At 41.5% G+C, this 20180-nt stretch overlaps 2 protein-coding genes across 2 annotated transcripts; one reads left to right on the top strand and one right to left on the bottom strand.

Moving 5' to 3' along the window:
- Positions 1–1403: 1403 nt before the first annotated feature.
- Positions 1404–4857, bottom strand: LOC126525476 (uncharacterized). Its single transcript, XM_050173362.3, has 4 exons — positions 4691–4857; positions 4160–4315; positions 2761–2855; positions 1404–1561 (listed from the first exon to the last, which is right to left on the bottom strand). The coding sequence occupies exons 1-4, from the start codon at positions 4743–4745 to the stop codon at positions 1439–1441; spliced, it is 429 nt and encodes a 142-aa protein (XP_050029319.1). The 5' UTR covers positions 4746–4857; the 3' UTR covers positions 1404–1438.
- A 396-nt stretch (positions 4858–5253) lies between these two features.
- On the top strand, positions 5254–15505 carry LOC126525472 (THUMP domain-containing protein 1). The gene is made up of 4 exons (XM_050173359.2): positions 5254–5714; positions 9934–10077; positions 11896–12156; positions 14964–15505. The coding sequence occupies exons 1-4, from the start codon at positions 5526–5528 to the stop codon at positions 15402–15404; spliced, it is 1035 nt and encodes a 344-aa protein (XP_050029316.1). The 5' UTR covers positions 5254–5525; the 3' UTR covers positions 15405–15505.
- The last annotated feature ends 4675 nt before the right edge of the window (positions 15506–20180 follow it).

The raw sequence follows: 20180 nt of genomic DNA, 5'->3' as shown, positions 1-20180 counted from the left end.
CCTTCCATTCGTCTCTCTAAATGGCTACCTCACGAGTGACAAGTCATGCACAAGTTGAGCAGCAGCTATTCTGACGTAGCTTCCAGCAGAGTTTTGCTATATTGTAGGAAATACTCATTCGTGGCCACTACACTTCTGTTTCATAGTGGATGTGCATGAAGTACTTCCAAGATAGTTTTATTGCGATAGCACTTATATGGACACTTCAAACGCATTTCCGCTGCGAGTGTTGGCATTAGGTTCCGTATAAAGTCCAAGAGCTTCAACAGCGTCACCACACGCCCTACGCTGTATGTGCGAGCGAAGGCATGAGAGGGGAGCCATCGTTCACAGCTCAGTCTCTGCCATGCAAAAGAGATGCGAGGCACTGGGGGGGGAGGGGGCAGCATTCTACTCTGGCTTCAACTGTGCATGTGGTGGCTGGACACGGTCGCCCAGCGATATCTTAAGAGCGATCTACATTGGCGGCTCGTAGCACTGTGCACGCTGTGTCACTTTTCATTGAAGTGATAGAACGAATGTCACTTCGCTCACTGCTGCTGCATTTCCTCACACCAATGTTTTGACAGCGAGTTTCTGCACTCATCGAGTCAGATGTGTTTGTTTGCTTGTGCGTGCATGACCATGCTTGTTAATTTAGTGTGCCTATGTTTGCAAGTTTGTACGGCCAATGAAACTACTATCCTTACTTCGTATAGTTGTCCACCAATTTGCTATCACAATCGATGCTTCGCCTTTCAGGCGAAACTGCTACTTTCTTGTCAGTCTCATCAAGCACTATAGAGAATAGTGCGTGAGTGAGAGAAGGTGGGTGATACTGCAGAGATGACAGAAGAGATGCAAAGCTACCAGTATGGTGTCACACAGGCAAGTATAGTGATGCAAGCACATTTTGGCAGTGCACTGCTATACTAGAAAGTATAACTTGAATTGATGGCAATGACAATGGGTACACCAGACAGCACATGTATATGTTTTAGGCAATAATATTTGCAAAATAACACGATTGTCGCAAGCAAAGACAAGATGGCATTGCACACCCAAGCGCCGTGCTTGCTTTTGGAAGCGAAATCTGGTGAAGCATCGGCAGCTAAGGAAGAGATGGCTTTTGCTGGCGCAGGAAGAATAGCAGCTTCCTTTGCAAACAGCGCAGGGAGACTTCTGTGAAATCGCAATAAAAATTCGTCAGTAGCAGTGCTGACCCTGCAAAAAGACTTCATTTTGTAGCAGTGATATCACTTTGATGCAGTGAAGCAAATTTCGTGAATACACTTGCTGGCAAGCGTCATTAAAGCTTAGATATTTTAAATAATTGGAACTTAATGGCATCACAAAGGAAATCGACTCTCCTGCAACGTCATTACAGTCAAGATGATTTACTTTTTAATGAATACTGCAGCCCACACAAAACCACAAATACATTTTAATGACAACTCTATTAGGATATGTGGTATTCCTCCTCAAAGCGGCGAAAGTCTTCGTCGGTGAATGCAGTTGGTCTGTCATCATCTTGAATTGACACATCGGCATTAGTCTTCTGCATCATGGAATGCAAGCCAGCCTGTAACACGGTTCAACAAAATTGAACCAATATTTCACATATCGGTGCCCACTTCTCAAGAAACAGGTTTTGCAGTTTCATGCATGCACGGCATGTAGACTCGCAGCGATACTTCGGTTACGATTATAAGAGATTAGATTATGGGGTTTTACGTGCCAAAACCACTTTCTGATTACGAGGCACGCCGTAGTGGAGGACTCCGGAAATTTCAACCACCTGGGGTTCTTTACCGTGCACCTAAATCTAAGTACACGGGTGTTTTCGCATTTGCCCCCATCGAAATGCGGCCGCCGTGGCCGGGATTCGATCCCGCGACCTCGTGCTCAGCAGCCTAACACCATAGCCACTGAGCAACCACAGCGGGTGGTCACGATTATAATACTGACTAGGAAGGTCAGAATACGGGAAAAGCTTACCAAATACTAAAATGGCTGCAAAAGATGGCTCAAGGACAGATGAAACTGGCAAATGGCAAAGCATTTATCATGTTTATTCCATTCTGTGCTGCATTTTGTATCTATGAGCCTGATTATTACGACAACAACCTCATGCTAGAATAGCAGCTTGGGCTTGTTGGTTTTCCATCCTGGTGTTAACAGCGCAAAACGTAGACGAGACACGAGACGAGAAGACACCACAAGCGCAGCTCTTGTGGTGTCTTCTTCTCATCTTGTGTCTTGTCTACGGTTTGCGCTGTTAACACCAGAGCCTCACCCTAACAGTTCTGGTTATAAAACAGGAATGATAACCACCACTTGTGCATGTTCACTCTATCATGCAGAAGTGAATTTTTGCAGCTATATTAGCAATCATTATGCCCATAATGCCTAACATATTTTTGTAACACTGAGTTTCATACCTCAAGATGCTTGTTTATGCATGGAAAGCTTCATACATAGCGTAAGTAGAATTTTTGATAGCTGGAGTAAGTTTTAGTTATGAACATTTTAGCAAACAAATTGTTAATTATTACACTAATTACGTTTTTACTCCCATAATTCTGAACTCTACGTGGCAAAAGTAAAGGCAACCAAGTTCTAATTTTCCTTGATGTGTTCACTGTGTTTGGGCTGTATGGAGTTAGAATGCAGCAGCATTCTACAATTATTTTCTTATTTACACTAACTGCAGGAAGGCTGTGACTTGGAGGAGACAATACAAAAGAATACAAATACATGACTTTGTGCAAAGCGATGTACCTTGTTGATTACCCTACTACAGGTCTGTGACAGCTTCTTGAGAGCTTTAACATTCTCTTCTGTGTAGTCTGCCTCTTGCGCCTGTTTAAATTCCTCTGCAAAAGACACAAACATGCGAATCACTGGGTCAAACAATGTGGAATAGACCATGGTGTTGTATGCTTCACACACTGTTCAGATTTAGCAGCGCTGCACTGTTTTCAAATATTTTGCACCGCACATGTTGGAATCTATGTAAAAGGAAGAGGTAAATTAGAGGCTTGTTCACATCGGCGACTGACGGCGGTCGCAAATGGTCGCTTTTTTTTTAAAAAGCAACCATTTTAGACTAATCTTTCTGCTTGATTTTTCAATCGCTTGACCACAATTGTAAAACTGCTGAACAATCAGACGTGCAAGAACAGGACCTCTGTACACGCAGATACTTATTTTACGTGGCAATGAAATTCTGAGCAGATCGCAACTGGCCGATGGCACTTGCCGGTGTGAGCAGTGGTCACCTTCAGACAACTTTTGGTCGCGAGTTGCGAATGGATGCGCAACCTCCTCAAGTTGCTGGTGAGAACGAGCCTTAAATGCTATACAACTATATGCAACGCACACAACTTTGTTTATTTTTACCCTTTGGAACATGTAATGCCATGTAATGTTAATGTCTTTGCACAACATCATACACATGCTAGGCTGAAACGCAAACATAAAATCGTATGGATGCACAGCGTGTGAGATGTTGATGCAGCGATGTGTGACAAAAGCAATGTGTGGAGCTTGAGGGGAAAATGGTGATGTGTACAAACAGTGATTTACGACACATAAATTTCTACATTTAAGGATTCTGTACCTCTTGTGCCACAGTAGCACAAACCCATTTTGGAGTACTGAGCGAGAATGGCACACATGCAGCAGACTGAATGGCTAAATAAAAGAAAATCAAGCAACTTGAAGATTCAGTTGAATATGATATGACTGAACTTATGCAATAAACAAATTAATGACGATCCCGGGATTGTTGCTAAAAACAGTACAGAATTAGTACACGTCAAATTATGTCACAAAAGCGCTGCACGTTTAAGACACTTGCAGTCTTTGTATATCGAATTGAATTAGACGTAATACTCGCTTTTTCAGACATTTCTTCATAGATCTACAATGCCAACATATAGCTGAACATGTTCACTAAATCCTGCCACAACAACTGATTTCAGAATTTAAGAGGCTAACTTATGCAACGATATATATAGTTCCCGATTTCAAAAAATTTATAACTTTGGCAACTACTGAGGGAAATTTTAGAACATAGCTGTAGCAATTCAAAACTATCCACTATTTACTGTTCTCAAGTTTCTGCTACGATTATCTCTCCGGCTGTCAACATGCTGGCAAGAATAAATAAAATTACCTATGATGGCTCGGGTCCGCTTTTCTTCACTTAGCAACGTCTTCCGGCGCACCGCGCCCTGACGTTTCAAGGGTTGTTTCTTCGTCCCGTGAAGAGTTGGCTGAGCCTGTGCACATCGGCCCCTACATTTCTTCTTCGATTTTTGGTTTTCGCGAACTGCAGTCAGAAGTATTCGGCTTCAAATCAACAACAAATCAGTTAATTGGCAACATACGTGCTTTCAAAGTACATGCACGCTATTTCTAGAGCTTAGCATGTCGCCACCGTCCCGACCACCTGGCAGCTTTTCGCATGCTAGCTGACGTGCACATATCTGGCGCTGCTTAGACAAGCAAGGCTGGCAGGCGGATAGGACGGCTATGGTAGCGCTATGCTAAAGCTCGGTTGACTGTGCCGCAATAAGGGTTTCGTTCACAAATTAAGCGGCTCTTCATTAAAGCTAGCTCAGCGTTACCAAAAGTTCAAGGTGTTGGAGCTGTTCTATAACCCTACCGAACATTTGATAACATAATAGTCATAGCAGCACGTTACCTTCTTCCAAATCGTTGAACAAGTTTAGAGCCCTCCGCACCAGGGAAGCCGACATTTCGCAAATGAGTGGCAAATCTAATTCAACGGGATCAATACAACCATCCCTACGCTCCTCTGACAAACGTGACTCAAAGATTGTCTCGACCTGGCTGAACTTGACTCGTTCACTAACAACAAATCTCCAAAACACGTTGGTAATACCTTTCTCTATGGTAATAACGCTTACAGCTTCGTGGTTTACAGCACTTGCAGTACAGGAAATTACAGCCTTCGAGATTGGCTTTCATAGCCTTCGTTACATAGAGTTAATATAACCAACTCAGTATAGTAATCATATGCTTCGTTACTTCTGGTACTGTTGATAATCAATAATTTTGAAAAGAAGACAGCATACACAGCAAATAATAACAGAAATTAGTGAAAAAAACTTGTCTTCTACGCGCTGCCTACCTTATCAAAGTGAGGAGTCGAGCCACGCATCGGAGTTGGAAAACCAGAAGCAAATTTCCTATTACCGGAAGCATGAAAGTATAAGTAACGGAAGCGATAGAATCCAAGCCAAGCTGTGTTGTCTGCTCCATCCGCACTTGCGGCGCGCAAGCGTGTAGACTGGCCAGCCAAGCCGGTTATTTTTTTCCGAATTGCTTGCTTAACTACACTAAACTACTCTGATTTCTCGACCTTCGTTAGACATTTTGTCCGTGTGTGTGTAATTTATTTTGTCGATACGTTTCTTGGTAGCACAAATACCCTCTGATAATAATCAGCTTTTCTTCGCCCTCGCGGACCTTCATTGTCATATTTAGCTCAAAAACTTCCAAGGACAGGGTCAATCATGAGCACTGGCGATAGCAAGAAACGCAAGAAAAACTACTACAAGACTTTCGCCAAGAAGCGCCGAGTAGGCAACCTGGAATCCGACATGACGGGCTTTCTGGTCACCTTCGAGCGAAGCGAGTTCCAGGCTGCTAAGGATTGCTACGAGCTGCTCAACGAGTACGCTGACAAAATCTGGGGCCCTGAAGTTAGTATTCACAGTTTCATTTAATACGACGCGCTGTCTCCGAGGAAACGTTTATTTAATGAACTGGTCATCCTTATAGTTTCTAGCAGACGATAAAGAAAGCTCGCGTCAGGTCTCGTGCGAACGCATTTTTTTCTTCTTTTTTTACAACAACGGTCAAGCGTGCTTCAGTATATTCTAATCAAACTCAGTGCAAATTGAGCGCTACTTTACTTGTGATCATGATTGAGTTCAATCTTAAACAATGTCATACTTCGTGGTTACACGTACCACGCTCGATAGTTTGAATGCTTGTCGGCCCCAGTATTTTTTAATCATAAATTGCCCCATACCATACGATTAAAAAATGATATTTCCATTTAGTAATCATATTGCATGAAGCAATCCTTACCTAGAGACGCATGATGGAACACGCGCGCGCATGGAGAATTAAGCTTGACAAGGGAGCGAGTAGCTGTAGTCGCTGATGCATGGCACACTCGACAGGCCGTTTGCGAGCCCTCCTGCGAAGCTTCAAAGGCCGTTTATCAAAGCAACTATAAGACTTATCGTGTCGATAAGGGCGCTTCTGTATTGCTAACAAAGCCAGAATGATGCGCTACTATAGTCCTTTGTGTAATGCTTCGTCACAGGGGAGCAGTGAAGGAATCTGACAAGGACATATAGAGGCACAAACGAAACGCTCACAACCAGCCCAACTCAAAAAGCTGATGCATCTTCATTGCGGTTTTAAACGGCCATCAGAACTGCTGATCTCCATTTGTAACTAGGTAAAACCATCAGAAAGGAGTTGTATAAATTGGGAATTCAGCAATAATAGTTCGAATGGTCAGTTATTGTCACCTGGAATACAAACACAAGAGTGGAGGACTGCAATTGTTGGTACTGCATTGGATGCAGAGCTGATTGCTACAAAATGTAGAGCATGGTGTGGCCAAATATGCACACAGCTTTACAGCTGTGTGCCCTGCTATCCACTCATTTGCTCAGTGTAATGTAGCGGATTATCACCTATCACTATGAAATTTTCCATCTCTCTTTTACAGAAGTAAGAATAATAAAATAATCGTCAGAAATTGCCTGCCCTGTTGAAATAAGTTAGTGGTTCAGGGTGCTGACGGGTAACCTGTGCACGTTATTGCTACCATGAGCATCCATTATGATTTAAATATGAGTTTAACTGTAGTCGCGTAATACTGCTGCAGGCCCCCAGAGTTAACATGATCATACTCCACTGTCACTTAATTAAGGTTCAGTCAGAGAAGTCGTGTTTGATTACCCTTTGTCATTGTGCTGTTGAGCTCGAGGTCGCAGGTTTGATCCTAGCTGCATTTTGACGAGGGCAAACTGCGAAAATGCTCGTGTGCTTATAGTTGGGTGCCCGTCCCAAGGTGGCCAAAATTAATCCAGAATCCCCCAATACGGTGTGCTTCACAATCAGATAATTGTTTTGGCACTTGAAACCCCCAGAAGTTTATGTTTACTTCTGCACTGACAAGGAGCGATTGCAAAAGTGGTTGGAATGTGCACAAATATTTGGTACCTGTGCAGGCTTTCTTCACACTCCCTCATTTTTTAACTTTTCTTACTTACAGTGAATTTGACTGGTTATCTAGGTGTAATAACAGTCTGTGTGCAGAGGTTTCACAAATGCTAGAGAAAAAGTCCTCCATGCTGAATCATGGAAGATTTTTTCACTGACAGCTGTTCTCGGAAATTGTGACCAATTCTCATCAATTCTTGTTTTTATGGTCTCCAAAGAACAAAGGTTATTGAAATGTAGTTAGTGCTGTTGTTTGCTATGCTTAAACTGCACAGAAAACTTGTTCCTGGAAACAAGTCTCATATTGGCATCAGTCACACATAATCTTAGACATTGCACTGCTGTGCAGCAATATTCATTTAAGCTCCTAAAAGCTAGAAAACTTGCCCTTTTAGGTTAGCAGAAGCCATGTGGCTTGCCCGTTGCCTCCAGATAAGTCATCGGGCCTCAGCAGCAAAGCAGGGGATAGGGCTCTGACTTAGGGTGAGGTAATCGAAAGTGGCTGTCGAAAATGAGAAGCTGCTGTGTGTTAACAAGTGAAAGACAGTTACTTCACTGTAGAGCAGAACTATCTCCTCCATATTGAGACATCGCTCACCTATTCTTTTGATCAGCTGCAGGCAGCAGCATAAAAGAGAAAAGATGAGGCTTGCAATGTGTCAAATAAAATACATTGCAACTGTCAGTTTGCTGACTTAGCAAGGCAGTGGCAGCAAGCGTGAGCAGAATTGACAGTTGGGCTGTTTGGCAAATGGTAGTGTTAAGCAGAACATCTTAGAAGCTAGTTGGTTTGTGACTACTGTAGAGAATTACTGCATCAATGCAAAATAAATAAATAAAATAAAAAGGACACTTAACTGGAAGACATATGGAAAAGAGTTGGTAGTCTGTGCTTACACTTTTCTATGTGCCTTCCTAGGTAGCATCTCTTTCTTTGCATTCAAGCAAAGAAAGGAACATTATGCATGGTACTGTTATTTTAATTAGGCAGTGCAGTAGCACGTGCAAAAGAAGAGACAACATAGGAAAAAAAGTATTGCTGCCTGTCTGAAGATGGGCAGCAGGAATGTGCCCACAACTTCTGTGACTGATCAGTGACCATTGAGCTCATATGTGCTGCTCTGTCAATTGTAATGTTCCTGACATCATGCACATTGAATGATGGAGGACTTGGAGAATGGAGAATCGTCAGGTTTGTTATAGGGCGGTAGATTATGCAGTCATCAGCGTAAAGGCAGATAGTAGATGTTACTATGGAAGGCAGGTTATTAATGTATATTAGAAATAGCAAAGGGCCAAAAACCGTGCCATGGGGTACTCGTGAAAGAACATCACACTGTACTAAAATGCCTCTGGAAATGTGCTGTGAAACAAGAAAAGGAGGAGGACAAAAATAATGGAGATGAGCTTTGGAGAGTCAGGGATCGTGACTGCAAAGGAGATGGGCCTTTGGCTGCAACATGAGAAAAGGCAAGAGAGAAATACAGATTGTGGGTGCTGGTCGATGCAGCGGCAGAGAGCCTCTTCTGTGGGAAGAGTAGTTCGCTACCTCGTGCCTCGGCCTAGTGACGTTTCATGTCCTTCTTTATACCTTAGTCACTACTAAACCCCTTTAAAAAAAATTGTTGTGATCAAACATTCTGTAAACAGCGCTTTGCAACTTTACTGTATAACAGGGCCCTTTAAGAAGTGTCTTTACCCGTTGGCCCCTGTGTTCATGTACATGTGAAATGCCTAAATGTTGTAATTTGAGTCAAACTGTACCACTTTGAATGTAGTTTGTTGTATTTAAAAGATAAAGTAAATTTCTACCAATTAGCTTTGTTTTGCAGTAATTGCTGAAAAATGGCAAATGAAAGAAATGAAGCATCATGTTTACAGCTCTGTAACTCTGCAATGAATAAAGTGAACGGCATCAATTGGGCCATCCATAGCTGACAAAATTTATATAGACTGCATTTAGACATGCCACTAATTCATGAATGAAACTTTCGTAAAACTTACATCAACAAATTAAGCATTTAACAAAAAGTATAAACTAATGCAATCTATGTCGTCTCCGCATTGCATTTATGCAATATCTTTTATTGCTGATTTCCACAGTTGTAAACTTTAGTATTTAACTTTTTTTACTGTTTACCTTTTGCCTCTATCTCGTCTCTTTCTTTCTTTCTTTCTTTCTTTCTTTCTTTCTTCTTTTTAAATGGGAGACTGCACATTAAAATTTTGCCTCTTATAAGCTTATAAGCTTTCTCTTATAAGTGCCACAAGTGTCTTTCAAACCAGATCATATCTCATACCCAAGGGGGAATTTCTGTACTTCACATGTTTTGTAGTTGTCATAAAGCTAAAGCTTCATCTTGACTTGCTCTGCACAGCCTAGCCAAGGAAACAGCTGTGCTTAACAAGGGTCCTGCAGTCGTGTATTTAAGCACCCTGTGTACAGTTGTGCAGGCCATGTGCTATTGTGTCTATGTGGACCTGTGTGATTCATCCATAAAGATTGATGGTAACTATCACTGAGCAATGTGTGGTACGCTAAAGTGCTTACTAGGCTGTTTGTTATGGTGTTGCCAGTATTATATGCCTCAGTGCCATTGCCTGTACCAGTGTTTTGCTGCACACTAGGCCTAGGACTTACTGTCACATGCTACACTCTTCTTCCTAATGTTCAAGAAACCAGAGGGAGCAGGCAGCAAAGAATCCATTGAGGATGACATAGCTGCAGAGCTGAATGAGCTCAAGGAGTCCAAGGACAAAGTTCGCCGTTTTCAAAAGGTGAAGACGGATGTGGCTGGAAACTTTTTTGTAACAACCACGGTGAGAAAATTTTTCTGCACGTCTAACATTATTCTATTTATTGAGCATCCTTTGCTGTGAACTTAATTGAATTTGTAGTATGAAGCTCTCCTCATTCTAATGTATCAATTTTATCTACTTATTTTGTGTGTTGTTGTTCTTACACACATGTTCTGCAATCTTTGTATGCCCCTCCTGTTTGAACCCCCATGGTTGACAGTATCAGCTAAATTAACAAATAACTAAAAAAACATCTACTTGCTGCACAGTTCCACTTGGGTCTGTCACAAAGTAGAAAAAAGCAAGACACTAACTTGAAAGCATGTTAGCCATTCTGCAAATGAGTACTGTATCGTTGCTGTTTTCTTGGCATAAAACTCAAGAAATGGAAGTCTAACCCTTATTTTTCTCTTCTAATAATAAATCCCTTACAATGAAATAATAAAAGTAGAGCTTTGAAAAGGTATCTATATCACTCTAAACTGATCTATTGATTCAATTTTGTGTCCCTATAATGTTCATGTTGGGCTGGTAGCTTTCGCTTCTGGATTGCCAAGTGGACAACTTCTAGAAAAGTGGATGCCTGCAGGACTGCTTGAAAACTGGAAACTTGAAGCAATGGAAACAGGTGATGCCACCTGTAACTGCACTAGCTTTGTGTGATGACACAGGTTCTGGTCAAAGCTTTGGTGAATCCAGCCAAACATTTCTTGTTCAATGGAATGCATTCAGCATTACTTCCATACCAGCACTACAGATGGCACAGCAGTGCGTTCCATCCTGTGCACGACAGTTGGTGCTTTCCACCACTTGTAAGCTAAAATTTACAAGTGAGAGGATGTGGTCTAACATTTTTATTTACAAGGGCTTCTGCTGGCTTTAGAATAAAACCGTAAACAAGAGTGGGCATTGAGACAATGTATCTGATAAACAATATGCTACACTGCAATATTACACACAAACTGGAGCACACTATAGAGGTTCTCCATACACATAATTGAGAACAGAATTGTGAAATTCTGTGTCAAGTGATGTTTCTTTTTTCTTTGCTTTTGCTTGTCACAGAAGCTCCAGGTTCACAAATATTGCGTGCAAGAACCTTTTCATTTAACCTGGAGTGAAATTACTTTGCAGGATCTCAGAAAATATATAGATGGTTTTTAATGAAGCTAAGAGAGATAAATTATATATGTTTAATTACATTTTAGCTTTAGTTAAACCAAGGTTTGTTTTTCGACTTTCCACTGTGTACTATTATGTATAAGACTTTTTAAGAAGCATGAAGCAGAGATTCGTTACTTCAGGTGCCTGTAGCTTTGCAATTATGACAGTACCTTTTCAAGAAAGCTGTTGTGAAGGAACATTTATTTTATGGTGCTTTGGAACCACCAGTAAAAACTTGAAAGGTTTCTGTTAAACTCATTTCTAAGTTCTGTACATGACAGGACTCCAGCCGACTTTTTGCATCAGTGACTCTTGGTGGCCACCATATCATATCAGCTATTCACTAATATGAGGCTTGTCCAAGAGATGTTCAGTGGCCTTTGGCTGAACCATCTCACAACTGCAGCCTGCACTATCTTTGATTTTTAATATCTTACACATTGGAATGCTGCTCTTTTCTTTTTTTTTTCTTTTTTTTTTTGGGTGATAGAACAATGATTTTCATCATGCCCATCAACACATCCTGTATTTAGCGCCATGCACATGCTGGGTGCTTCCTCAACAGTAATGCTTGCATGTGCATACCCTTGTAAGCAGAAATGCAGTCAGTTCTGCAGATTATTTAAATGAGTTGCACTCTGAAATGATGACCATTGCTGTCCTTCATAAGTGTAGGTGGATGATCCTGGACAGCTGGTGACAGCCATCTTTGAAGACCTGAAGGCGAAGCACGAACAGCGCAGCCGCTTCATCCAGCGCCTGTTGCCCGTGCAGACAACTTGCAAAGCCAACCTGGACACCATGAAGAAGACGGTAGAAACAGTGCTTGCATCCTACAATGACTCTGCCTCGCCAGAAGTTGCTTACTTGGTTGCTGGAAAAATCCGCCACAACAGCAGCCTTCAGCACAACCCAATGCTTCAGGAGATAGTGCAGGTCAGTAATGATGAACAGTGCATCTTGTGCATTGCATCCTTACCCTCCTCGGGTGAGCTAGTGAGGGAACACTGTGACAGGATACAAGACAGCATGTGTTTGTCCTGTAAGAATAAGATGTTCTCTGTGAAAATTGCAAATGACAACTGTATGAGCTGCAAAATACTTATAGGCTGCACCAAGCATGTTTTAGCCAAGCTCTCGAATGTCTCTCTGATCAGACACACTTTCACTGACCTTGCATAGTTGTACTAATCAATCCTGGCTGCACGTGTTTAGCAAGTCATGACTTGCATCTGCCTATAGCCTGTGGTTCACACAGAAGCATGTTTGGTGGTGATGGGGACAGTTGCCTGAGGGGCTTGGGCCACCTAATGTGGGAAAGGGTACATGAGAGCTTCACAGGTTAGAGGCAAGGTGTGTGTCCATGCTGTAGAGTTTTTCTAAGCACTAGACCTCACCAGTTAACCAGTAATAAAGCAAAACTAATTTTGCCTGCTCTAGTAGTTGAGCAAAGAATTGGTTAGATTCGTTGACACTGAACCTGGCTTGTTGTCAGCTAAACCACACATTCTTTTTTTTTGTATTGATCACAGTGAAAAATTTATCATTTCTGATGATATTTGATGATATTGATGATATGGTCACTGACAATAGGCTCCTGTTAAATAGATAAACCAGGTTGAAATGTATTACATGTATATGAACTTCTAAACTAAATTTCTTATATTGAAAATTTTCACCTCTGCCTTCATATATATGTGTGTGTGTGTGTGTGTGTGTGTGTGTGTGTGTGTGTGTGTGTGTGTGTGTACGCACACACACGAAGTAGAACCTTGCTCATATGTTTTAGGGAAGACCGTGAGAAAAACATACTAACTGGGCAAACAAACAATCCGAAGTAAGTAAAAACATTTTATAGGCTCAACTATTGTGAACATCTACGTAATAGAAAGCATACTGTGGATCGTTGCGGCACAAGACAGCCGACTGCGCGTCGAGGTGGTGCTCTGGCAGCCTGAAACGCATTTTACAGGGAAGATGTTTATCTGGCTATGAATGAGCCATATGCATAGTCTTGTAGGGAGGGTGTATCTGGGCTAGCTAACATCCATAAAGCGAATAAAAAAGATAATGCACGATAGTACGGTGCAGAAGAAAGAAAGGACACATGATTTCACCGCGCGCCACACCTTCACCCGAACTGGCCGCCGTTGCTGCCGGCTGCGTCTTTAGCTGCGTCTGCTGTCGTCTGCCCTCAATACAATGGCATGGCAGTTGTGGCGGGAAAACACGATGTGCGTCGCGGTAGCCACTGCGGTGGGTAAGAACCAGATTATGCATTGCAGAGATAGGCTATTGCAACAGCTGCAACACCAACAAAAATGGGAAAAGTGGGAAGACCACATGTTGTGCGCACGGCCGAAGAACAAGCCAAGTACGAGTGAGAGGCGTCGACAGCAGAGACGTGACCATAACCATTGACAACGTGCCCATGCGAAAGCGGAGAACGGAGCCATTGACTTTGCCTCCAAAGCATGTCATTGTGAGAGATGGGAGAGTCTAATCGTCGGCGTCAAGCGCAAGCTGCAGATCGCGCACTTGAGGCTGCTCGCAAGCGTCATGTCAGGTAGTTCGAGTCTCTGCGTCCAAGCAGCAGAAGCAGCTTCATTAGCTAATCCACCACGATATGGATGGCTCGGCCCGAATTTTTTGTTGTTTTCCTATTGTGTTGTGTTTTAAGAGGGCGACGGGATGCCGAAGCGAAATATGATGTACACATTGCACCGCCTGCAGCAGGGAATGGTGGCATATTTGGATTATCGCCTATTAAAAGCGTACAGTATGCTACCAATGGCACTACCCACCGTGCGCTGTAAAACAGACAAGTGAAGATGCTTATCGCAATAGGTTTGGCGGCAATAGCTGTGAGTGCGGTGTGTGATGACTCGGGGGGAGATTTGCTGGTACCGGAATAAGAAACTGTGCACGCCGTAGTTTTCACATGATACAAACAGCTATATACTCGATCACACGCGCCTCGCACAATTTCTTGTGTACATTGGATCTAGCGGCTGGAAAACGTATCATGCGATCGCAGTTTGGTGATGTACTGTATGTTGGTGCCAAAAAATTGTGTTTTCCGGGAACGTTTGAACCAGCCAAAAATGAGCTTAATTTTATTGGGTCATTTATTGTGTTCTCGATTGTGAACATTGCCGCTGGGAAAACGTACTTAACGGGAACATGTCAACGAGGTTCTGCTGTATATTATCAAACAGCACTTCAGACAGGACGAAGTGAGCACAGCAAACACAGTGCTGTGTCTATATTGATGCTTGTTCATTAATTGCAGCTGTTATGTTACAACTAAATTATCTGTACTGCTACTTCCATACTGGTTTCTTGCTATCAAGAGGACACTTTGCCTCTTTCTCCACTTTTGATTTTTTTTCTCTATGCATGCTTATATATCACTTATTAAAATACTTGTTTGAACCTATGTTCATTATGCATTTTCTTTCTTTCGAATTGCTTGTTTCAATGTTGCCTCTTTAATCATTTGTATGCCTACTGCTAATTTAACTAATGCAGTACAGATAGGAGGTGCCCCTGACAGATTTACTTTGGGACTTGCTCCCATGGCCCTTGTATGCCAACATGCCTCTGTTTCTTTACACAGTTTTTTTTTTTTCATTGGTACAGAGGTGGAGAGAACAACAGCTATGTTAGCTTGCACAGCTGTACTTAGTGCACTAAGTTTCTTGCACAGTGGAGTGGCTCTTTTGTCTGCTTGTTTGTTGTAGGTTGTGAAGGCTGCCAAGCCTCAGTGGATAGGGGAACTGCGCAAGCCAGACTTGGTGCTCATGGTGGACGTGTTGCACAACATCTGCTGCATCTCTCTGATGCCTCGGTACCTGGAATTCAGAAAGTACAACCTCCTGGAAGTGACAAAGCCTCAGCCAAACTCTGAGGTGCCAAAGGAGCCTAGCTGTTCTGCTGATGTGCCAAAGAGTGACAGTGAAGAGAGCAAGGACAAAAAACCTGAGTGTGACAAAGAAGCAGCGTGCGAAGAAAATAAGAAACCTTTGGATACCGTTGGAGACGATGAAAGAGATGTCGTGGAAGCTGCAGACAGCAAACCAGACAACGCTTCATCGAATGGGGGCAGCACTGAACTCTTGACAAACACATCAGAAGGCGAAAACGTGGGGTCACACAAAACTGCGGAGGCATCTAAAGACTGAGCATATTTCTCTCAGTTCCTTCTTTTGCTCGTTTGCAGTCAAATGTAACAACATTATCTGGAACATAAAAGGTGGCATTAAAGGTTCACTTTCATTATTGACATAGGCAACTGCATTTGGAGCTTTTCAATGTGACACCACCTTCTTGTGTCCCGTCCATCATTTTTAGATGGAGGAAGCTTTAGCTCGGGGGCTCCTATCTAAATACATGAGAAAGGAGAAGTTGTTTTTCTCTGCAACCACTGCACCAAATTTGATGAGGTTTGTTGCATTTAAAATCAAAAGTTAAAATCTAGTGACTGTCGGTTGCAAATTCTTTATTTAGTTCGTCAATTCATAATAAAAATGAGCAAAAATTGCAAATTTTCAGTAAATAGAACTATGAAGTTTACAACACTAACTCAACAGCGAAGAATGATATCACAATAGTGTAAATTGCACCTAATAGTACATCTAAAGCAGACAAAAGTGATATATTATACATGGCTCTTGGATAAACCATTAATATGTGAGTACAACTTTTGCAAAACCCTTTTGAACAATGTAAGAAATTTACACAACGTATAAATTGACATATCAAGTTTGTTCAATTTGGATGCTCAAAAGGACGCAGTTTACAGAGCTGCGATATCTGTTCCTGGTGCAAAGCTACAGATTTGTAAACTTCATTCTATATTTGCAAACTTGCCATATCTTTAAATTTCTTTTACAGAATTCTGGCCCAATTCCACTTGCAACAGTCTCTAGAATTTAACTTTCTCTCTCAAAAGCAACAAATTTAATTAAAATCGGCCCAATTGTTATCTCAGAAAAGCAATTCTACTTTTTACATGTATTTGAATAAGTGGCATTGGAGTTAGGCCAGAGCTAAAGCTTCCCCTTAAGAGAAAGCTTTACCTCAAAGCCAACTCTGATTTCCCCATTCAAGTACGTAGAAAGAATGTTGGAAGAAAAATTCTTATTTATGACCCCAAATTCTTTTTGTCAAAATTGTCAAAGAGCAGTACTTTTAAAGGAAAACTGAATCACTAAATTTACTAACCCATAACTTAAAACCAAGAACTCATATTGCAGTTCTGTAAACTGCATTTATTAGAGCAAATTTGATAGATAAGTTTAGAGTTTACGTGAAATTGTTACAATGCATACGAGGATTTTTCAAATGTTCTACTCACAAATTAGCAGTATGTTTCAGAGCAACTTATAACACATCAAGTTTGTCCACCCTAGATGCTTCGATGGGTACCAGTTTACATAATTCTAATATATTTTTTACTGCTGGGCTAAAGAGTTGTAAACTTGATTCTTGTTCTTATTTTTTCTAAGAATGTAGAAGAACAAGGAACAGCATATTTTTATTGTGATTTTCAATAGCTTTCTTTTTTCCTTTTTTTGATGGCCTAAGCAAAGAATTTGCTGCCTACAGTCGGTAAATTTCAACTTTTACTTCTAAAAGCAATAAACCACATCAATATCGGGGCAGTGATAACTGAGAAAAATGGCTTCTCCATTTCAATCTATTTGGATTGGAACTCCTGTTGTTGCTAAGTTCTTACCAACAGCATTTTTCATACACCATCTGTGTGCCAAAAGGGAATCACTTGCATTAGTGCATTTCACCACAGTTTCAATCGGGTATTCCACACACAATCCTGAATGTTGCATTATCCTCTGTGACAGTGACTGTGCTGCTCACTGTAGTGTTTACACTTGGAGTGTTCTTGGCATCAGAACTTGTTTAACATTTAACTCATGGAAAATGAAATGAACATGCAACTTTTATGTGTATGAACAGTAAGCATTGTAAAATGTCAAGCCATTGTGAGGCAGAATATGGTGAGTTAGGCTGGTTGATTTGTGTTAATTGTAAAGGAGTTAAGAAGCACAATAAGCAGCATTGTATACATACTACCTGTTGGGGCGGGGATAAGGGGGGTGCATGGTGAAGGGCTGCATTCCATTCAAAAAGGAATTTTTATTTCAGTACAAGGTGTTTTTTGTAACAAAATGTGGTTTGTGGCTATGAAATCTTAGTCACAGGAAATATTGAGTTTGGTTGAACTGTTTATTACTGTGCCCAAAAATGGCACACTTGCCTTATAATTTGACACAGAAAGATAAAAAATGGCACGGAAAGAGAACAAAGCATGACATCAGTTATGATTGAAATGCTGTGTTTTGTGATGTGCCCCTGCTCTACAGCAAAGCTGTTAGTATGACTGCATGTAGTGGAATATGTTTACTGAAAACATATGCTCCAAATGTCCACTAAAATACGTACTGCTTTTTCAAAATGCTCATAACAGTTAGTTCTGAAAAAGCTGTTGAAGTTAGCACAATGAAATTTGGAGGGATATGTTGAGCCCCTCATGGGTGATGTGTACGTAAAGTTAGATCTGTCATCAACAAAATTTTTTAAGATGGGGACAAGCAAAAGAATGCAGGACATGCAGCACATGCCTTGTGTTCTTTAGCTTGCTCCTTTCTGCAGTGGTGCTGTTGAAAATGGATTGCTACCAAGTTGCCCAGTTTGCGATGCTAATAAGATAAAGTTAGACATGCGTAGAATAATTAGGGTTAATGTGGGAAATTTATAAAATTCTATTATTTGTGCTTTGGAGCTATATGGTGGTTTGAAACAGTGCATAACCGTGAAATGTCAGCCATATTGAGGTGAAAGTTTATCGGAATAGTACGCATTGGGAGGAACATGCTGGAAAAATGTCAAGGTTGTATGTTTCATTGAGTGCATGATAATCAATTTCCAGACGTCAGAGTCATTAAAACGTTCTATCAGACAGTGAAACAAATTTCAAAACTGTTGGCACAAGCAAATCGCTAAACCTTCTTGCTCGGAACACTTTCTAGCATACTTGGGAGTATGTACATTTAGAATCTATTGTTGAGACAGTTTTCTAAATTCACAAAGTATTAATATGTAAGAGCCTTAATTTTAGGTGTTCACACAGCGAAGGCCACCAGCACTGGCACAGCAGTTGTTGCTCAGCATGGACGTGCTGAGGATCAAGGGTGCACAATGCCTGCAAAAAAGTTCCACAAGAATTTAACAAACAGTTCAAAAATGGAACACAATCACATGAATTGGATGGCACCCCTTAATCTTGTGTCCTATTTTTGCACTGATTGCTATATTATGTCATCTAAAAACAATCCCTGCTAACAACCATTTCCCTTCCTCATAATCTCACTCAGGTACAGGAAGTCTTTCTTTGGAAACTATGGGCTCGTGTAGCCTGAACACTTTCTGTAACCTGTATCTGGGGCCTGGCACCTGAAGACCCTGTGAGGTGCACAAAATGATCTGCCACCGTGTCTGCAGCGGATGCTTGCCATCTGCTGTAGCTGTGTCCAGAGACAAAGGCTACAAGAGAGTGCTTGTTTTTTGTTTGTTTGTAATGTACCTGCAGTAGGTAAAATTGGCCCCAAGTTTACTAGGACATTCCTCATGGACAAGAGAGAAAGTTCTTGCAGGCACAAACAGACCAGCTCACAGACTACAAACTGTTCATTATGGACAATAAGCCCCACAGGTCATTTACGCAGCTTCTTTACGCAGGAGACCTGCACACATTTATTGAACTATAATATGCTGTATAGTAACCTGTGCAGCCAGGAAAAGAAATCAGAAAAATGGCCTTTGCAGGAAAATGTTCCGAGCTGTAGCAAGAAGCACCTTGGCACTGCAGCCTCTTTGTTTCGTAGAACTATGTGCTAGAATTTGGGTCATGATTATTCAAGGTAGAATGAGTCTGTAGGCTTTTTATCTGCCGAACATTTATATCCTCCTTGCGAGGCACCAGAGAGGTCCTGCAAGATTTCTCTGGCCAGTGCAGTCAAGTAAATGTCATCTGGAAAAAAGAAAGAAGGACCAGGCAGAATGCACCCTTTTGGGATAATTACGTTAATGCGGTTAGCATTCAGGTGATGGTGCATATTTAATTTGATGGGAAATTCATTTTGGTAGAAATCTTAATAATTATATTGTGCAATTATGGAGTGTAAGTTGTCTATTAGGGCAGGTATCAAATGGCACATACCATGTGACCTAAGTTAACCGCTAGGCTAGATAGGTAGCCAGCAGCAAGTTGTCCATTCAGGCTCATATACAGGGGCCCATGTTGTCTGCCTGGCAAGACAGCAGTCATACCTAGTGGCATAAGCTAGTATACAACGTGGGTCAGTGGGAAGGGTGGCATAAAGATACAGATTCAAAGCTTCTGTAGAAAGCTGAGAATGCTAATCACACTAAAAGTTTTGAAATACTCCTTGGCATGCATCTAAGAGGAGTTGCCTGGTGACAGGACCCATTTCGTCTGTGGCATCCCGCTGCTGTGCATGAGCTCACCAATTTGATTCCGAAACATGACAGCTGCATTCCAACGCCAGTTGAATGCAGACACCCATGTACTGAACTTTGTTTATACGTTTAAAAAAAAATAACATGCAAGAACATGTTTCTCAGAAAATGTTATCTGAACAGTGTTCTCCCAACATTCTCTGCAACCTAGCTATATCTGGTTCTGGCAAAAAAATTTTGAAACATATGTGTACAAATGAAGTTCTAGTACATACAGTCATCTATGGGCATTAAATGATCCCAGTATTTGCCAGCAGTTCTGTTGGCTGCCAAAGACATATTGAATGAAACAAGTATGTTTAAGTTTATGAGTGTTCCTGAAACTTAGAAGGGTGATGGTTCGGGCTAGTTGGTTTTCCATTTTAGACTGTGTGGTACAGCGCGAAGCGGGACAGGGG

This window comes from Dermacentor andersoni, chromosome 8 (assembly GCF_023375885.2).
Source record: "Dermacentor andersoni chromosome 8, qqDerAnde1_hic_scaffold, whole genome shotgun sequence".
NCBI lineage: Eukaryota > Metazoa > Arthropoda > Arachnida > Ixodida > Ixodidae > Dermacentor > Dermacentor andersoni.
Note: the sequence above shows the minus strand (reverse complement) of the source record. Positions and strands in the feature narration are given on the sequence as shown.

Bases quoted from the DNA above. Each gene is read 5' to 3' on its own strand.
- LOC126525476 (XM_050173362.3), bottom strand. From the start codon at position 4,745: ATGTCGGCTTCCCTGGTGCGGAGGGCTCTAAACTTGTTCAACGATTTG. The intron at 4,316-4,690 runs GTAACGTGCTGC...TTCTGACTGCAG, and splicing joins GTTCAACGATTTGGAAGAAG to TTCGCGAAAACCAAAAATCG. The intron at 2,856-4,159 runs GTAATTTTATTT...TGTCTTTTGCAG, and splicing joins GCGGACCCGAGCCATCATAG to AGGAATTTAAACAGGCGCAA.
- LOC126525472 (XM_050173359.2), top strand. From the start codon at position 5,526: ATGAGCACTGGCGATAGCAAGAAACGCAAGAAAAACTACTACAAGACT. The intron at 5,715-9,933 runs GTTAGTATTCAC...CTAATGTTCAAG, and splicing joins ACAAAATCTGGGGCCCTGAA to AAACCAGAGGGAGCAGGCAG. The intron at 12,157-14,963 runs GTCAGTAATGAT...TGTTTGTTGTAG, and splicing joins TGCTTCAGGAGATAGTGCAG to GTTGTGAAGGCTGCCAAGCC.